The following is an 18,404-nucleotide window of genomic DNA, read 5'->3' on the forward strand; positions in this document are numbered from 1 at the left end:
AGGTAAAAGAAGCGTTGCTGCAGAGCAAGTTGGGAAGGAGAAGTAGAGAAGGAAAAATATACCCAGTTACTACCAGTTTGACTATAAAAGTTATTTATTGCTAAGTATATGAAATACATAACGGCACTAGTAGTAATAGACATGCAAAGGAAAACAAACACAATTACAATACTACCCTGGTTTCACTATGTATTTGGGGAAACTTAGCTCAAGCTTAACTAATACAGTTCAGGTTCAGAAATTTATGCCTAGAGAGAAAAGAGAGAGCAAGAGCTGGGCTCTCACCAGTCCAAGGCACTTGGGCTTCAGTGATGACAGGTATAGTTCTTAGCACAATCCTTGAAGGGAGACTATTTGTTTCTTCCAGCTTCTCGAAAAGAACAGCAGGTGGTAAGAGAGAGAGAGAGTTCTCCTCTTGAAGTGCACACACACTTTGCTACTTTTTTTACAGACTTTTATACTCAGTTCAGCTTCTTCAAAGCATTCTCAACAGTGTAAATCATTGTCTTTTCTCTTGACAAGGGGTTATCTAGTTTGGAACATCTCAAGAAACTGATTAATAATCAGGAAAAACATACGGTTAGGGAGTAACCAGACACTTAGGAGCCTGCTTGAAATGCCTATGGATAGCAGATATACTGATGGGCTATCTCATGGTTTCTTCAGAAACGATAGATAGCTTGCAGCACCAGGGTTTTGGATTTTTACTTGTCAACAAGCCTCAGTTCAGCATGACTTTTCCAGACCTTACTATAGTCTTTTAACAGACTTAAGGCAATTATTGGAGTGTTTATAACCTGTGGGGAGAACTTCCACCAGTCATCCTGGGAAAAGTATGACAACACTTGTGGTCAGGGCTCCAACGGACTGGACGCTGTGAGGAACCCCTTTACCATTGTTCAAATGTTGTCCATACCCCCTCTGACTTGTTCTCTTTGCCTCAGCATTCCCTAACCTGGCAACCGAGTTTTAGTCAATCAAGTTTAAATAGGCCTCCCATAGTGAGACCGGGGAATGTACAGCCGGAGATGCCTATTAAACTTGGGGGGGAGGGGGGAGTCCTTTGTAAATCCAGATTAGAACTGGACTGATAAATGCTGAGCTGGGTGTATGTAAACATGGGTTGATTAGCATTTGGAGCACAGATTCCCCATCATGCAGTGCTCCCCTGCTTCTCTGATCCCAGAATTCACTGCAGTCTCTGCTTCGGGCTTTCTGTTCTCCATCTCCCATGTAAATGAGTTGTCATCTGGTTCCATTTCGGATGCAAATGAGACCTAGGGCAGTTGTTTCACTCTTGTCACCCTTATCTGGAGGGTTTTAGGTGCATCTCCCACTGCTTCTTCATTGTCTTTTGTAATCAGTTCTTGTTCAGGTGATTGGGGGGGGAGTCCTTTGAATCAGGCTGCATCCTGTGCCAGTGTTCCCCAAGAACACAGAGCTGAGAGGTAACAGTGGAGAGCTTGCCTGTGTAGCTTTCCAGCCAGGGACGTGAAGCACATGTATGCTCCAGCTTCTGGGCTATTTCTCTACCAATAAGAATTTCAGAGAAATTCTTCAATCAAAATAATCAAATCAAGAGAAATAATCAAAACTACAAATATAAAATGGGTGACACCTGACTGGATGGCAGCACTACAGAGAAGGATCTAGGAGTCTTGTTAGGTCACAGACTCAGTATGTTTACAGTGTGATGGATCTGTCCAAAAGGTGAATGCTGTTTTGGGACGAATCAATAGAAGCATAGGCTCAAGACATGGAAGGTGATAGTGCCATTCTATTCAGCATTAGAGTACTGTGTGCAGTTTTGGCCTCCACAATTTAAAAAGTACATGGAGAAGTTTGAGGGTCTGGAGACAGGTGACAAAAATGATAAAGGGCTTAGAAGGCAAATCCTACGAGGGGAGGTGGAAGTAGCAAGGCATGTTCAGCTTTTGGAAAAGGTGCTTAAGAGGACATAATAGTAGTCTTCAAATGCCTGAGGAGCTTCTTGTTGTAGAGAGCAGGATGCAGACCAGTGGCTTGAAAATACAGCAAAGTAGGTTTAGTTTTGTATCAGGAAAAACTGATTGACTGTTAGAACAGCGAGGCACTGGAATAGATTGCCTAGGGAAGTTGTAGAATCTCCAGGTCCGTATCTTCTTCTCTGGGTATTTCCAATGCTTCTGGGTTTTGTTGGTTGCCACATGGGGCTGGGAGGGAATTTTTTCTTCTTTTTGCTGCTACATATATCAGGGTTGGTTGGTTGTTTTTAAGCCTTCCTCAGAGGCATTGTGTGTTGGCTACAGCCAAGAGTGGGGATTTGGACTGGGGTGTAGGATTGCTGGAATTTAAAGCCAGAGGCTCCTGGCTAGTGGGTCTTGCCCCTCCACAGAGGGTCAGATCAATTACCATATTTAGGATCAGGAAGGAATTTTACTCAATGGCCAGGTTGGTACCACTGTAGGGATTTTTGTTTTCCTCTATAACAAGGGGTGTGGCCCTCTTCCTTAGCTCTCTTGAGCATTTTATTAGCAACCTTTGCAGGGGCCATGGTCCTCCTGCTTTACCTGTAGCAGATTAGGATGTTGTGTTTTGTGTTGTGTCAGGTTCACTGTGTACTTTTGCTAAGAAGTTAATCCATGCTAACGGATTTAGTTTGGGATAAATTGGGATAAACCCCCTCAGGCAGGACGTTGCACTGTATGATCTCTTATGGTCCCTTCCGATCATGGCCGGATCTAGGATTTTGAAAAGAGGGGTGCAGATGGTGTGGCATCTCATCGCATAGAACACAACACACATTTTATTCCGGTTAAAGAGAAACCAGATGCTTTACTAATGTGCTAGGGGCCTAGCACTATATTATTCAGTTTAAGATCAAAGAAAAACAAATATAACTGTTGGAATGTGCACTCATTTGCTAGATTATACATAAAGTTAAAACAACACAACAAACTAGACAAAAAATGGTCAGAAGACATTGTGTCAGTAGTCCTGTTGTCATTATAGTGAAATATGCAACTCTTATTCAATTCATAAAAACAAAATCTAGACTCCTTGAGCATCCTGATCGCGCACTGTCAGTCACTTCTACACCCGAGTTAATGTTACTACACCTGAGTTAAGGTTTTTAGCTAGAGTGAAAAACAGTCTGTACAGCTTTGAAATAAAGACATTACAAGGAATGGCTAAGAGACAGCAAATTTGTAGAAGAAAGGATAGTTTGAATAGTGAAACATCAAGACCATTGAAAAGGAGAGATGGCCATTAACACTTGTGGAGTGGAGAGAGATTAGCTGGAATCAGGGAGATGATAATGAGTCATCAAGCCAATTAACTGTTAGCACTGCCTGAATAGAAATGCTGCTGTGCTTCCTAGGCAGTTGGTTTTAAAGTTTGGGTGGAAAAGGAATGTTGGGAGGAACATCTGCACCACTGCATCCCCCCTGGATTTTCCCCTGCTTCCAGCCCTATTTCTCTATGACTTTGTTTACAGTAAACCCTATATAAAGGATTAAACTCATGAAAACTGACAATAGGTGGAATCTAGCTGGAATCTTTTACTTGTATCAGTTGATTTTTATTTAACAATTTCTTTTTAGGATTGTAAGAAGACTGAATATGATGCTTGCATAGTTGAGCACTGTCTCAATGCAGTGGAGTGGGCTTATCGAATGCTTCCTTTCTCTAGATTCATGAATGTTGAAGAACTAGTTCAAGACATAATTTTGAGTCTTGTTGGAGAATTGCCACCAATCAGAAAGGTAAAAGTAATTAAAATGTAAAAAAATCTTATCACAAGGTTTTAGTTTCATTCAAATGACAGTTTTTAGCACTCAATAATGTAAATTCTGTTGGGACTCTTACTATCACTTACTTCCCCATTGGCTGTTTAAGTGATCCCTTAACCTTTATTTTGTATAGGTGGCAGAAATTTTGGTGAAAGCATTTCCTAATCCTGAAGATATAAGAGTTCCATTAAAGGATAAATATTATGCCCTTCAGCAGCGACTCAGGCACTGTATTGTCAGAGGTAAGGTGCATTATTCTTCAGAAAATATAAAACCAGACTGGTTTTGATGTTTCTTAGGAGCAGTAGTCGTATATAGCATTTATAGTTCTATCCTTCAGATCAAGTATTAAACAGTTGTTCTTTGTCCAGGTAGAAACATAACATGTCTGGGGGAACTTGAGAAGGAGTGTTAAACAAGAAGAGAAAGGAAAATATTTACCCTTTTGACTATTGTCCGCTTGGCATAATCAGTTAACTGTTTGTATTTGCCCCTCAGTTTTCACATGTACAATTCAGCATTCTGTTTTGAAACTTTAGATACTTGATTTTGAACAATAATTCAAAATTCAATAATTCAATTTGTTTCAGATACTTGAAATAAACAGGGAAACTGGTTGATGGACCATTACTACTATAGAGGAAATAGTGAAAGTGGTTTGAGCACAAGGGTAGTATTTTTAGTGTAAGCAAATCTGGAGGGAGGGATTTCTTCTATCTTTCCTATCTGATAATCATAGTTGTTACTTATAACAATATTAGATACATTTTCTCACATAAGTATAACTTTGAAGTGGATGGTATTTGTTTAATAAGGAAATAAATAGTAATTAAAATTAAATGTATATATTTCTAGATGGCTACAACTTTCCAGTGATAAGAAAGTAAAGATGACTTGAGAGAATTCCTTGATAACTAAAGTACTAAAAAATTCATCTTTATTCTTCTGAATTTGTGAAGTTTATCATGTAAAGTACATCCTATTTCCTTGTAATTGTGGATTGCATGTGAAAAATCTGTATTCTGCATTTTAAAAATACTATCTCTTTTTCTTTCTCTTTCATTTAGGTCCTAAAAGTGAGGAGATGATGTCTGTTGTTATTGAGGTTACCCATAAAGTGAGGCTGAAAGCCCTGAAACGTGTAATAAGAAATATAGGCCCCCTTGAAATGAGTATCTGGGAGCCATCAGAAGAGGAGACTCCAGATGATGAGGCACAGTGCTATGATAGATTCTCATTAGGGACCAGTCTAAGCAGAAGTACACTTACAGATTTTGGATATCCTCTTGTATACAGTGATGCTGAAACAGCAGATACTCTCTCTGAGGCTTTACTTATAGAAAAAGCGAGAGATCAGGTGCCTTCACTGCAGAGGTAAAAAGAAAGTAATACATTGGAACATTCAATACAACAAAAAATAAAACAAAAATCTACTATAAAATTATTTCTTACCTCATCTCACATGCCTTCCTCAGCAATTTAATACACAGAACTTTACTCAGGCTTATTTAACATGTGTCTCTCTCTCGTATTTTTAATGCATTTATTACATGATCGTAAAAGTAGGCTGAAGGAAGGAGATTTCAAGAGAGACAGAAGTCATACTGGCAGAGGGAGACAAGGGGCAAGGGCAAGAAATTCTGGAGGGAAACACTTTTTAAATTTAAACTAGTCAGAGTATTTGTCAAACTGTACTTTTTTAACCTAGACCTCTTCATTCTTGTTTCTTACCTGCTCAAAAACACAGTTTTGTGTAATAATGAGATTAGGCTGTTAAATAATCCATCTAAATTTAAAATGGAGTGGTTTATGTATTTAAACAGACCGCTCTAGCAGCAGCTACTGCAACTGGTAGCTGGAAATAGGAGGTGTATACTGGGCCTGTTAGTCCCTCACCTGTTCATTCATTAAATCCACCAGAGGCTTCGCTAGGGTACTTAGCCCCCATCATCTTCTAAGACCGTTGCTTCTCTTAGGTATGCTTCCTAAGAGAGATCAGATTCAATTAAATTTAAACCTATATATTCTGTCCCTGAGATCTTTGCCTTCTAGGGTATGTCTATTTTTATGTAACAGAAGGAAAGAAAAGAAGAACAGTTGCATGAATTGAATTTTTCATTTAATAATTTATTTAAAAGAAGGATTTGTTCCAGAGTTAGCTATATTTCTCTTTGTTTCTTTTGCTACGTTGCAGGGACACAGAGACTCATAAAGGAGGAAAAGATGATAAGATAAAAGATCTTAATAGAAAAACAAAACATAAAGAAAATGTGCACAGTAATGCCTGTCTGAATCAGTATAATTTGCCTGTGGTAGGTGCATGGGAATTTGAACGTGATGATGAAGAGTACATTAATTTCTTAGAACTCTTTTTGAGTTATATGCTTGAAAGAGACTTGATAAATTGCCCTGATCCTGGGATTCCTTTTCTGACCAGCTTTTCTGGACTCCTTCTGGAACATGAACTAAACTCTCTCCTTTTTGATGTTCATACAACATTGAAACGTCGAATGGAGAAAACTACAAGCCAAAATGTATTTAGAACAGGTTGCTGCTATACTGTTGTTCCTGCATCTTGTGATTCCAAGCCAGCTTCTGTTTGTAATAAAAAGCAAAAACATTTGGAAAGACAAATGTCTTTTTCAGTTTTACAGCCAACAGAGCCTTCTGTGTATGACTCTGTGAATGGAATAAATAAATATGCTGGAAAGAAGGGATTATTTGGTTTAAGTCATCAATCAGTTTATAGAGCGCAAGATGATAAACAAGAATTAACTGTTCTACCTGTAACCCAAACCTTATCAGACCACACTTGCTCTTTTCTGCACACTCCAGCAACTTGTAAATATGTCTACGAAATAATTCACCAGGATATTACACCAAGAGAAGAACTTGCTCTAGACCTGAAGAATAAGTTTAGCAATATTGCAAGATTGCTTGAATGGATGATCAGATGGTCTGACAAGAGGCTACTATGCGATTCCAACAGAATTGAGTCGTTTCAGGAGAGCTACCCAATGATGCATGTGAAAACATCAGCAGCTGCCATACTTACATCACTGTGGCTTTTGGAACAACCATACTGTGATGGATTGCAAACAAGGACCTCAAGCTTTAAGGTAAGAAAAGAATGTAGTAGGTGTCAGACAGAGGATAGATTTTTAATTACATTGACTTAAAATTTAGATAACTGAATTTCATATCCCAGATTTTGTATATTTATAGGTACTCTTTGGCTGTCCCTTGATACCAGGAGGATGTCTGCTGAGGGGGAGGGAAATTATTGGTGAGTTTAAGATAGCTGAAGATTCCAATCCATGCTCTACAGGTTTTTCCACAGATATGTCAGGTAGTGCATTGGGGTGGGCACAGCTGTTGGCCACAATGTTGTGTGCTTTTCTTCTTCTGCTGCCATTTCTCAGCTTCCTGAGCAAGATTGTTCTCTTTGAAGTGCACCGTAGCTTGTTGTCTGGTGCAGCGCAATGGAGACCTGTTACCAGCCAGCACTTCCCAATTTGTAGGGTTGATGCCACCCTTCTTAAGGTATGCTTTCAGGGTCTCCTTGTAGCACTTCTTCTGTCCTCTGTGGGCCCTCTTACCATGATTTCTGGAACTGGGGTTGAAAGAGGAGGACTTGTTTTGGGAGACAGATGTCAGCCTTCCGCACACAGTGGCCCTCCCAGCAGAGTTGATGTTTCATTGCTTCAGTGCTGGTTATGTTAGCTGCAGAAAGGATGTACAGTGGTCTTCCCATCTAATGCAAAGGATCTTCCTGAGGTAACACTGATGGAACCATTTCAGGAATTTAAGCTGGCTCTGATATGTCACCCATGTCTCGTATCCATAGAGGAGCATGGGGATAACCACTGCATTGTAGACCAGAATCCTCAGTTTCTATCTGCAGATCTTGGTTAGCAAAGACATGGTAAAGCAGCTTTCCAAAGGATATGCTGACACAGCGAGTCCTATATTCAATCTCTACATCAAGACTGACTGACCAGGAGAGGTGGCTGCCAAGGTATGGGGAATGCTTGACATTTGCCAGGGGTTCTCCACCTTTGATAATTTGTGAGGGGAGGGGGGAAGCTTATACTGAGGCAGGCTGATGGAGCACCTTAATTTGAAGGTGCCACAGGTTGAAAAGCTGGCCATTCATTTGATACTCAGCCCCAGTTCCAGAAGGCAGGCAGTCAAGGATGAGAAACAAAATCACAGTAAGATAGATAGAGAAATGGGTTGAGGTGATGACGCAGCCCTGCTTGACACCTGTATGGATGGTAAATGGGTCTGTTTCTGATCCATTGCAAAGGACTGGCAGTCATCCCATCGTGGAGTAGCCTGAGGATGCTTATGAACTTCAGTAGATGGACAACCAACCCTAGCTAGCACCTTCCATAAAGCTTCATGATTAATGGAGTTTAAAAGCCTTGGTTGTCAATGAATGCCATAAACAGCTCCTGGTGTTTTTCTCTACACTTCTCCTGGATCTGTCGTGAAACAAAAATCATGTCAGTGGTACCCTGTGATGGTCTAAAAGCCACACTGGGATTCTGGAAGGACATTTTTGGCAAGGGAGTGAGGTGATTCACAAAGGTGCAAGTAAGAATCTTCCTGGCAATGGAGGGGAGGGCAGTGCCTCGGTAGTTCCCACACGCTGACTTGTCCCTGTTCTTGAAGATGGTCACAGTGTTGGCATTAAGTCAGGTGGAGCTTCCTTGTTGACCCATATTTTGGTGAGAAATTGGTGAAGTTTTTGTGCTAGTGCTGTTCCACCAGCTTTAAAGACCTCTGCAGGAATGCCATCTAGTCCTTATTGCCTTACTGTTCTTGGTCTGAGTGATGACCTTCCAGACTTCCTTGAAGGATGGGGGATCAGCAAGAGATTCTGTTACTGGGTGTATGTAGATGGATGGACTCAACGATGGCAGCTGAGAACTCAAATTCATGGTTGAGTAGAGTCTTGAAGTGCTCTTTCCAGCATTGCTTGGAAAGAGCACTTCATGAGAAGGGTGAAGCTGTCCTGGGATTGCAAGGGGGTTGGACCATTGGAACATGGTGCATGTATGGCTTTCATTGCTTGAAAGAAGCTTCTCACATGTTGATCAGCAAAACTCTGGATCTTCAGGGCCTTCACTTGCCACCACTGGTTCTTGATGTCCCGTAGCCTCCTTTGAACTATAGCTGTAAGCTGGTGGTAAGTCTCTCATTCTGGCTGGTTAGAGGGTTAATTTTGCCATCTGCAGAACACGGTTCTCTTCTGATGGATAAGTGCTAGGATTTCCTCATTATTCTCATTGAATCAGTCTTGATGATGGTAAGTGGAGTATCCAATTGATTCAGCACATGCCTTGTGAGTAACGTTCTTAACTTCCTTCCAATGTGCTTGAATGTCCTTGGTGTCACATCAGGTAGGTCAGAGAGCCTCTCATCAAGGCGTTGCTGAAGAGCCTCATATCTAGCTTGGTTCTGGAGTGCCTTGATGTTAAATCTCTTCTGCATTCCTTTCGATTTTTTATGGTGTTGTGGTGCAAGCTGCATGTCCATGATTGACCTGACTAAAAGCTGTCCATCCAATAGTCATCTGAACCTTTCAGGACTTGGGTGATATGGACATCAGTATGATCACAAGCTCTGACACTAATATAGTCAAGAAGGTGCCAGTGATTGGAGCATGGGTGTTTCCAAGTAGTCTTATATTTGTCACTCTGTCTGAAGACAGTATTTGGGATGAGCAAGTCATGTTCTGCACATTTGCTGAGGAGGAGGATACCACTGGAGTTGACTATCCTCACCCCCTCTTTCCCAGTGGTGCCACTCCAGAGTTCAGAGTGTCGCACAACTTTAGCATTGAAATCACCCATGACAATGAGCTTGTCTTTCTTGACAGTGGCGGTCAGGACTGTCAAGAGCACAGTAGAACTGTTCCTTGTGACCTCTTCATTGACAAGTGCAGGGGCGTATGCACTGATGACTGTAGCATACTGGTGGTTACTGAGCTTGAGGTAGAGAGTCATAAGGTGTTTGTTATTTCCCACGGGGAGTTCTGAAAGCTAACAATTTTGTTCTTTATGGCAAAACCAACCCTGTGAATGCGCCTCTCTTTAGGTGTTTAGGTTGTAGCCGTGTTGGTCTAAGGACATAGGCAGACAAGGTTCCTTGGGTGAATTTGATATCTTTTATTAGACCAACCCAAATAGTTGGAGAATATTTATTAAGCAAGCTTTCGGGTTCAAAAACCCTTTGTCAGGCTAAGGAAGTTTCAGCAGTTGGTGTGTGCTCTTCCTGGATGGAAAACTTCTTTAGGTGACTTTCCTTTTCAAAAAAAAGGTGTAGCCATCCTTTCAGCTGGCTTTCATCTGCCCAGCTGGTTTCGCTTAGGGCAGCAATATTGATGTCATATCTTGCAAGTTTTCTAGCTACTATGGCGGTTCTTCTTTCAGGACACTCACTGTTCAGGGAGTCCACTGTTCAGCAGACAGTCCACGTGGAAAATTTCAGTACTTTATTTTGTTGGTTTTGGCTGCAGGTAGAGTGGTCCCACTGGATGTGGCAATCCAGCCAGGGAGTTTTGAGACAGCCTATGTTTAGGGCACCTCTTCTAGCCCCTTCCCCATTCCGGGTGAGCAGAGGGGATCCTAAAAGGGTCTGCTTGGTCATGGCTGCAGCTGCCAAATTGTACTTTTGTTTCAGTAAGTTCAAAACGACTATCGCATGATTGCCACCTATGTGCAGATTTATGACTAGGGACTCAGAGAACCTCCCAGAGATTGCTGTTCCTGTCCCCACCAGCACTCGTCCATTGCCGCAGCACTTTGTTTGTAGGAGATGTTAACATCTCTGGCAGAGGCCTGCACGTTAAATCTTTTAACATGGGGAAGCCAGTTCACAAGTGACTGCTACACAAACTTGACAGGAAGGAGCTCTGAACACAATGGCAAGGGCATCCAAGACAACCAAAGACCTCCATCCTGCTGCGGCCCTCGTCCACCTTCACAGCCTAAGAGATCCAGCAGGTCCTCAAGTATGCCTGTTCCACCACTGGGGTCTTCAGGAGTTTAGACCATGCTTAGTCTGTGATTTCGCCTCAAACCTGTTCACCAAGGGAGACCCTACCAGGAGTACAAGACTCCAGACAACATAGTTCTGAGGGTCACTGGAACACACAAGCCTCTCCACCATGACAAGGATATGGTCCAAGGAGAGGTATAAGTGCTAAACCGTAACAAAATTCAGCAACCAAGGTCTCCTACCAGTAGCACGTTAACTGACACGTTGCAGTTCTTAATGAATACACTTTAGGAACTATATAACACATATAAGGCTATGTTTTATCTCCATTAAAATATTTGCAAAGGTATTTGCATCATATTTTCTCACATACCTTGAGCACCTTCCCCCCTACCATTCCTCTCCAAAAAGAAAAAAGAAAGCTGCTGGAAATTGGGAGTGAGAAACTTGTATGTGAGGGAATAAAGTAAAAGCAGTTTCTGCCGCTTAAGCTTTGGCCAGGTGAAAGCAAAAGTAAAATCTGCACTAGATCCACAGGAACCAGAATAGTGAGCAGGCTCAGTTCCCTACTGTTCCTATTCAGTTACTACAAGTAAAGATCTTATTTTCTTCACTCTGCCTTTCAAACAAGGGGCACTTATACACATGCCAGATGTCTGCTCCGACACATGTAAATTAGTAGCAGGGAAGAAACAATACCACTTTTTTTTTAAAGCAGTAGTTGTATTGAACACAGTGTGAAGTTCCTATTGCTTGCTGATTGCTTATGACTTACCTTAGTTGTGTTCCGATAAAGGTTAGAATACTGAGTAGGAGCCTCTCTGTAAGAGGTTGCTAGGAACACAGAAACATTCCAGGAGGGCTGGAGTTCTTTCTGCAAGGGATTTATTTGGTACAAAGACTTGGATTGGAGATACAGGTGTATAGTTCTTTGTTATGAGGTTCTTATTTATCTAGGTACTGTAGTATTTCATAGAAAGTTAGGGTTGGAAGGGACCTCAGGAGGTCACCTAGTCTAGCTTTCTGCTCAAAGCAGGACCATCCCCAACTACATCATCTCAGCCAAAGCTTTGTCTAGTTGGGTCTTGAAAACCTCCAAAAATGGAGATTGCAACACTTCTCTGGGTAACCTGGTCCAGTGTTTTACTACCTCCTAGTGAGAAAAAATTTCCTAATATCTAACGTAAACTTCCCCTGCTGCAACTTGAGACCATTGCTCCATGTTCTGTCATCTGCCACCACTGAGAACAGTCTAGCTCCCTCCTCTTTCCAACCCAACTTCAGGTGGTTGAAGGCTGCTATTAAATCCCCTCTGTCTCCTCTTCTGTAGACCAATTAAGCCCAGTTCCCTCAGTCTTTCCTCATAGTCATGTCCCCCAGCCCCCTCGCCATTTTTGTTGCCCTCTGCTGGACCTTCTCCAGTTTGTCACCATCCTTTCTGTAGTGGGGGGGCCCAAAACCAAACACAGTATTTCAGATGTGGCCTCACCAGTGCTGAATAGAGGGAAATAATCACTTCCATTGACCTACTGGCAACACGCCTACCAATGCAGACCAGTATGCTGTTATCCTTCTTGGCAACAAGGGCACATATCTGGCTCATATTTAGCGTATTGTTGACTGTAACCCCCAGGTCCTTTTCTGCAGAGCTGCTGCCCAGCCAGTCAGCCCCAGCCTGTACTGGTACCTGGGATCGTTCTGTCCTAACTGCAGGACTTTGCACTTGTCCTTGTTGAACCTCATGAGATTTCTTTGGACCCAATTCTCCAACTTGTCTAGGTTACTCTGAATCTTAGCCCTACCCTCCAGTGTATCTACTGCTCCCCCCAACTTGCTGTCATCTGCAAAATTGCCATCTTCCAGGTCATTGATGAAGACACTGGACAAAACTGGTCCCAGAACCGACCCCTGGGGCACTCCACTTGATACTGGCTGCCAGCTAAACATCAACCATTGATTACTACTTTCTGTGCCCAATGTTCCAGCCAGTTTTCTATCTACCTTACACTCCATTCATCTAGCCCATACCTCCTTAGCTTGCCTGTAAGAATGCTGTGGGAGACTGCATCAAAAGCCTTGCTAAAATCAAGGTACACCACATCTACCAGTCTACCTGTATCCACAGAGCCATTCACCTGGTCATAAAAGGCAATCAAGTTGGTCATGTGTGACTTGCCCTTGGTGAATCCTTGCTGACTGTTCCTAATCACATTTTTATTCTCCAAGTGCTTAGAAATTGATTCCTTGAGGATCTACACCATAATTTTTCTAGGGGCTAAGGTAAGGCTGACTGGTTTGTAGTTTTCTGGATCCTCCTTCCCTTTCTTAAATATGAGCACTATGTTTGCCCTTTTCCAATCATCCAGGACCTCTCCTGATCACCATGAGTTTTCAAAGATGATGGCCAATAGCTCTCCAATCACATCAGCCAACTCCTTCGGGTGCATCCCATCTGGCCCCATGGACTTTTATATATCCAGCTTTTCTAAGTAGTCCCTAACCTGTTCTTTCACCACTGAGGGCGACTCCCCTCCTCCCCAAACTGTGCTGCCCAGTGCAGTAGTGTGGGAGCTGACCTTGCCCATGAAGACTGAGGCAAAAAAGTCATTGAGCATGTTGGCCTTTTCTGCATCCTTTTTCACAAGGTTGCCTCCCCCATTCAGTAAGGCAGTGGTTCTCAACCTTTGGTACCTTACAAACCTCCTGCCAATTGATGCAGCAAAAGTGAAACCAGAAGTCCCACCGTGGCACTTGCGGTTTCGCCGCTGCGAGCCAAGTCCCACTTCTTCCACCGTGGCCTGGGGCAAAGCAGCCTCGTGGGGCCTCCCTCTCTATCCCCTGACACACTGATTCTGGGGAATGAAAGCCCCGGCACACTGGACATGGTGGGAGGGGCAGCAGCCAGAACTTCCAGCCTGAGCAGGCAAAGACCAAAACGCAGCACCCGCGTACCCCCTGCCCGTGTCTCACGTACCCCTGGGGGTACGCGTACCACGGGTTGAGAAACACTGCAGTAAGGGGCCCACAATTACCCTGATCCTCCCCTTGCTACCAACATACTTGTAGAAACCCTTCCTGTTACCATTCACTTCCCTTTCTAGCTGAAACTCCAATTGTGCTTTGACCTTCCTGACTTCATCCCTGCATGCCCAAGCGGTGTTCGTATATTCTTCCGTAGTTATTTGTCCAAGTTTCCACTTCTTATAAGCTTCCTTTTTGTGATTTAGTTTACTGAAGAGTTCCCTGCTAAGCCAAGCTGGTCTTCTGCCATACTTGCTAGTCTTCCTGTGCATCGGAATGGTTTGTTCTGGCACTCTCAGTAAGGCTTCTTTGAAATACAGCCTGCCCTCCTGGACTCCTCTCCCCCTCAATCTGGCTTCCCAAGAGATTCTGCCTATGAGTCCCCTGAGTGAGTTGAGGTCTGCTTTTCTGAAGTCCAGGGTCCTTACTCTGCTGCTCTCCATCCTTCCTTTCCTCAGGATCCTGAACTCAAATCATCTCATAGTTGTTGTTGCCCAAGTTGCCATCCACTACTACAGTCCCCACCAATTCTTCCCTGTTTGTGAGCAGCAGGTCAAGAAGAGCACGACCCTAGTTAACTGCTCTAGCACTTGCACCAGGAAGTTGTCCCTAGTACTCTCCAAAACTTCCTGGATTGCTTGTGCACTGCTATATTGCCCTCCCAGCAAATGTCAGGGTGATTAAAGTCCCCTTTGTGAACCAGGGCCTGTGACTGGGAAACTTCCTCTAGCTGTTTGAAGAAAGCCTCATTCACCACTTCCTCCTGGTCCAGTGATCTAAAGCAGACCTCCACCACAACATCACCCTTGTTGTTCTCCCCTCTGACCCTAACCCAGAGACTCTCAGGCCTATCTCCAGCTTCATTTGGGAGCTCTGGGCAATCAAATGACTCTTATGTAAAATGCAACTCCTCTTTTTCCTGGCCTGTCCTTCCTGAACAGTTTGTGGCCATCCATGACAGCGCTCCAGTCATGCGAGCTCCCACCAAGTCTCTGTTATTCCAGTCATGTCATAGGCCCGTGACTGTGCATGGACTCATAATTCTTCCTACTTGTTTCTCAAGCTCTGTGCATTTGTGTACAGACCCCTAAGGTAACTAGATGATTGCCCTGATTTCTCAGGAAGTATGAGAGCACCTCCCGTGTTGCCCCATTCTGCTTGCTCTTCCTCCAGGTCTCCTATTTCCCCACTTACCTCAGGGCTTTGGTCTCCATCCCCCAGCAAACATAGTTTAAAGCCCTCCTCACTAGGTTAACAAGCATGTCTGCGAAGACACTTTTCCCTCTTTTCGTCAGGTGGATCCCATCTCTTCCCAGCAATCCTTCTTGGAAGAACATCCCATAGTTGAAGAAGCCAAATCCTTGCTGGCAACACCACCTGCACAGACAGATGTTAATCTGCAGGATGCATCTGCTCCTGCCCAGGCCCTTTCCCTTGACTGGAAGGATCAATGAGAACACAACCTGAGCCCCACACCCCCCCACCTTTGCACCTAGAATCCTGTAGTAACTTTTGATACTGCCAGGCAAGATCCTGAGTATCATTGGTGCCCATGTGGATGAGCAGCATGGGGTAGCAGACACTTAAGCAGACACTTTTGCATTCATTGTTGGTTACCTTGCTTAGAAAAAGTTTCAAGTTGGAGAGGATATATCACAGATAGCTACATGCATAGAGAAAAAGGCTCATAGGAGGAGGAACTGTTGAAATGTGACTTATTTAGACTTGAGAGAAGCTAATTAATATGCACTTGATCAAAGTATTTAAACTAGTTAAGGGCTGTGTGACAGGACCCCCCAGGCGCTGCCATGACACCCCTTGGTGGTCACATGACTCCTGCTCCATTCCGGCTCCTTGGAGCACCCTCCCTTTTTCTCTTGTCTGCCATGCCTTGATGGATCCAAAGTCCCAGAGCAAGTCCTAGCCTGTTTTGGCCAGTGGGTCCCTCCTGTACACAGCTGACCTCAGTCCTGCCCCTCAAGCACTAAGTGGCCCTGTCAGCGGCCTTGTCAGCACCAGTTGCCTTAGGGGCTATTTATGGCCTCCATCCTCCCTTGTAGCCATGCGTGTGCCTCGCAGATGTTGCTCACTTATCCAGCTTGTACAAGCTTCAGCCCTCTTGACTTTAGCCCTCTAGTTGCTCTAGTTGCAAACTCCTAAGCCTAGGCCCATTTGCTCTGGCCTGGCTCCTTTGTCACAGCCTTTCCTTTAGACTTGCTTTGTGGGCCCCCTGGTCCTGTGTCACTCTGTGGGTTCCCTGGTGTCTGTGACCAGGGCAAGGCTTACACCCCCTGTGCAATCCCACTATGGTCCTGACCCAGGAGAGGCTGTTGGTGCAGTCTGTGCCAGCCCCTCCCTCCCTCCCCCTGCCCATGGTCCCTGACCCAGGTGAGGCTGCTCACACCCTCTGCGCCAGCCTCCTACAGTATCATAGTGCTTAGGGTCAGAATGGACCTAAACAGATCATCAGGTCCAACCCCCTGCCCCAGGCAGGAATGGGTGCCGGGGTCATATCACCCCAGCCAAATATCTATCCAGCCTCCTCTTGAAGACTCCAAGGTAGGAGAGAGTACCACCTCACTTGGGAGCCCATTCCAGAGCCTGGCAGCCCTGACTGTAAAGTAATGACTCTTGATGTCCAGCCTGAACCTTCTCTCTAACAATTTGTGGCTGTTATTCCTAGTAACCCCAGGTGGTGCCTGGGGGAACAGAACCTCCCCCAGTTCCTGCTGGTCAGTTTGTAAACAGCCACCAGATCCCCTCTTGGCCTTCTCTTGTGGAGGCTGAATAGGTTCAGGCCCTTTAGCCTCTCTTCGTAGGGCCTCCCTGCTGCCCCTTGACCGTGCAAGTGGCTCTCCTCTGGACCCTCTCAAGTTTAGCCACATCTCTCTTAAAGTGCGGCACCCAGAACTGGATGCAATACTCCAAATGTGGCCTGACCAATGCCGCATAGAGGGGAAGGATCACCTCCCTGGACCTGCTTGTGATGCATCTGTAGATGCGTGACAAGGTGTGGTTAGCCTTACCGACTGCTTCCTCTCATTGGCGGCTCATGTTCATCCTGGAGTCAACAATGACTCTGTGTTGAATTCCATCCTATTCTCATCCCCCCATCTCTGTAATTTGTCTAGATCTAGCTGGATTCTGTCTCTCGCCTCCACCGTGCCCACCTCGCCTCACAATGTGGTGTCATCAGCAAATTTGGACAGCGTGCATTCCACACCCAGATCCAGATGGCTGATAAAGATGTTGAACAGTACAGGCCCCAGGACCGAGACCTGAGGGACTCCGCTGCCCACATCCCTCCAGGTCAAAAATGACCCGTCCACCACCACTCTCTGGGTATGACCATGTAGCCAATTTGCCACCCATCTGACTGTGTAGGTATCAATGCTGCAGTCACCAAGGTTTTTAAGAGAATGTGGTGGGAAGCTGTGTCAAAGGCCTTCTTAAAGTCCAGGAGGATGACATCTACCCTGACACCCTCGTCCAGGGACTTTGTGACCTGATCATAAAAAGAAACCAGGTTAGTTGGGCAGGACCTGCCCTCAATGAACCCATGTTTGTTGCCCCTGTGCATTATCTCCCCTGCTGGGCCCTTGCAGATGTGCTCCTTGATAATTTTCTCAAAGGTCTTCCCAAGGACCAAGGTAAGACTGACTGGCCTATAATTGCCGGGGTCCTCTTTTCTCCCCTTCTTGTAAATGGGGACCACATTGGCCCTGTTCCAATCCTCTGTTACCTGGCCAGTGCCCCACAAGTGCTCATAGAGCTGTGCCAGGGGCCCTGCTATGACCCCCGTCAATTCCCTCAGCACCCTCAGGTGAAGAGCACCTTGACCTACTGATTTAAACATGTCCAGCCCCTTAAAAAGTTTTCTAAGTCGTCCCTGACCCTAGGCATGGTGGTGCCTCCCCTGGGTCATTCTGCAATTCTAGTTGGAGAGATGGCCTGGTCCTTGTTCAGGAATATGGAGGTGAAGAATTCGTTAAAGAGGTCAGCTTTTTCATTTGCCACAATCACCAAATTGCCAAGCCTATTCTGTAGGGACCCCACGTTACCTGATGCTGCCTTCTTACTTCCTATGTATTTGAAAAAGGACTTTTTATTATCCTTAATTCTGGTCGCTAGCCCTAGCTCCATCTCTGGCTTGGCCTTGCTAACAGCCTCCCTGCAGTCCCAAGCAATGGAGGTGTAATCCTCCTTGGTGGTAGCACCTTGCTTCCACTGTTTGTACGCCTCCTTTTTTGCCCTCAAGCATTCCTGGATGCCTTTGCCGAGCCATGGGTTCTTCTTAGCACTTCTGCCCCCCTTGATGTGCATTGGGACTTGACTCCCTTTTAGCTCAGAGGATTGTCTCCTTGATGAACAACCACCCGTCTTGGACTCCCATCTCATTGAAGCTCCGAAACCCCAATGCCTCTCCTACTAACCTTCTTAGCTTACAGAAGTCGGCCCTCGTGAAGTCGAGGACCTCTGTTTTGCTGCTTGCTTTCACCACCCTGCGCTGCATAGTAAATTCCAGCAGGCGATGATCACTGTTGCCCAGGTGGTCAAGTACCCTCAAACCCCTCACCAGGTCGTCGCCTGTGGCAAGGACCA

At 44.7% G+C, this 18,404-nt stretch overlaps 1 protein-coding gene across 5 annotated transcripts in view; it reads left to right on the forward strand.

The window, feature by feature from the left end:
* The window catches only part of CPLANE1 (ciliogenesis and planar polarity effector complex subunit 1), a 113,728-nt gene that overhangs the window by 43,362 nt on the left and 51,962 nt on the right, over positions 1-18,404 (forward strand). For all 5 annotated transcript variants that reach the window (XM_019496028.2, XM_019496024.2, XM_019496025.2 and 2 more), the window contains exons 23-26: positions 3,585-3,746; positions 3,907-4,015; positions 4,841-5,147; positions 5,968-6,892. In XM_019496028.2, coding sequence (XP_019351573.2) covers positions 3,585-3,746; positions 3,907-4,015; positions 4,841-5,147; positions 5,968-6,892 — 1,503 coding nt within the window. The remainder of the gene's footprint in view (positions 1-3,584; positions 3,747-3,906; positions 4,016-4,840; positions 5,148-5,967; positions 6,893-18,404) is intronic.

This window comes from Alligator mississippiensis, chromosome 3 (genome assembly GCF_030867095.1).
Source record: "Alligator mississippiensis isolate rAllMis1 chromosome 3, rAllMis1, whole genome shotgun sequence".
Lineage (NCBI taxonomy): Eukaryota > Metazoa > Chordata > Crocodylia > Alligatoridae > Alligator > Alligator mississippiensis.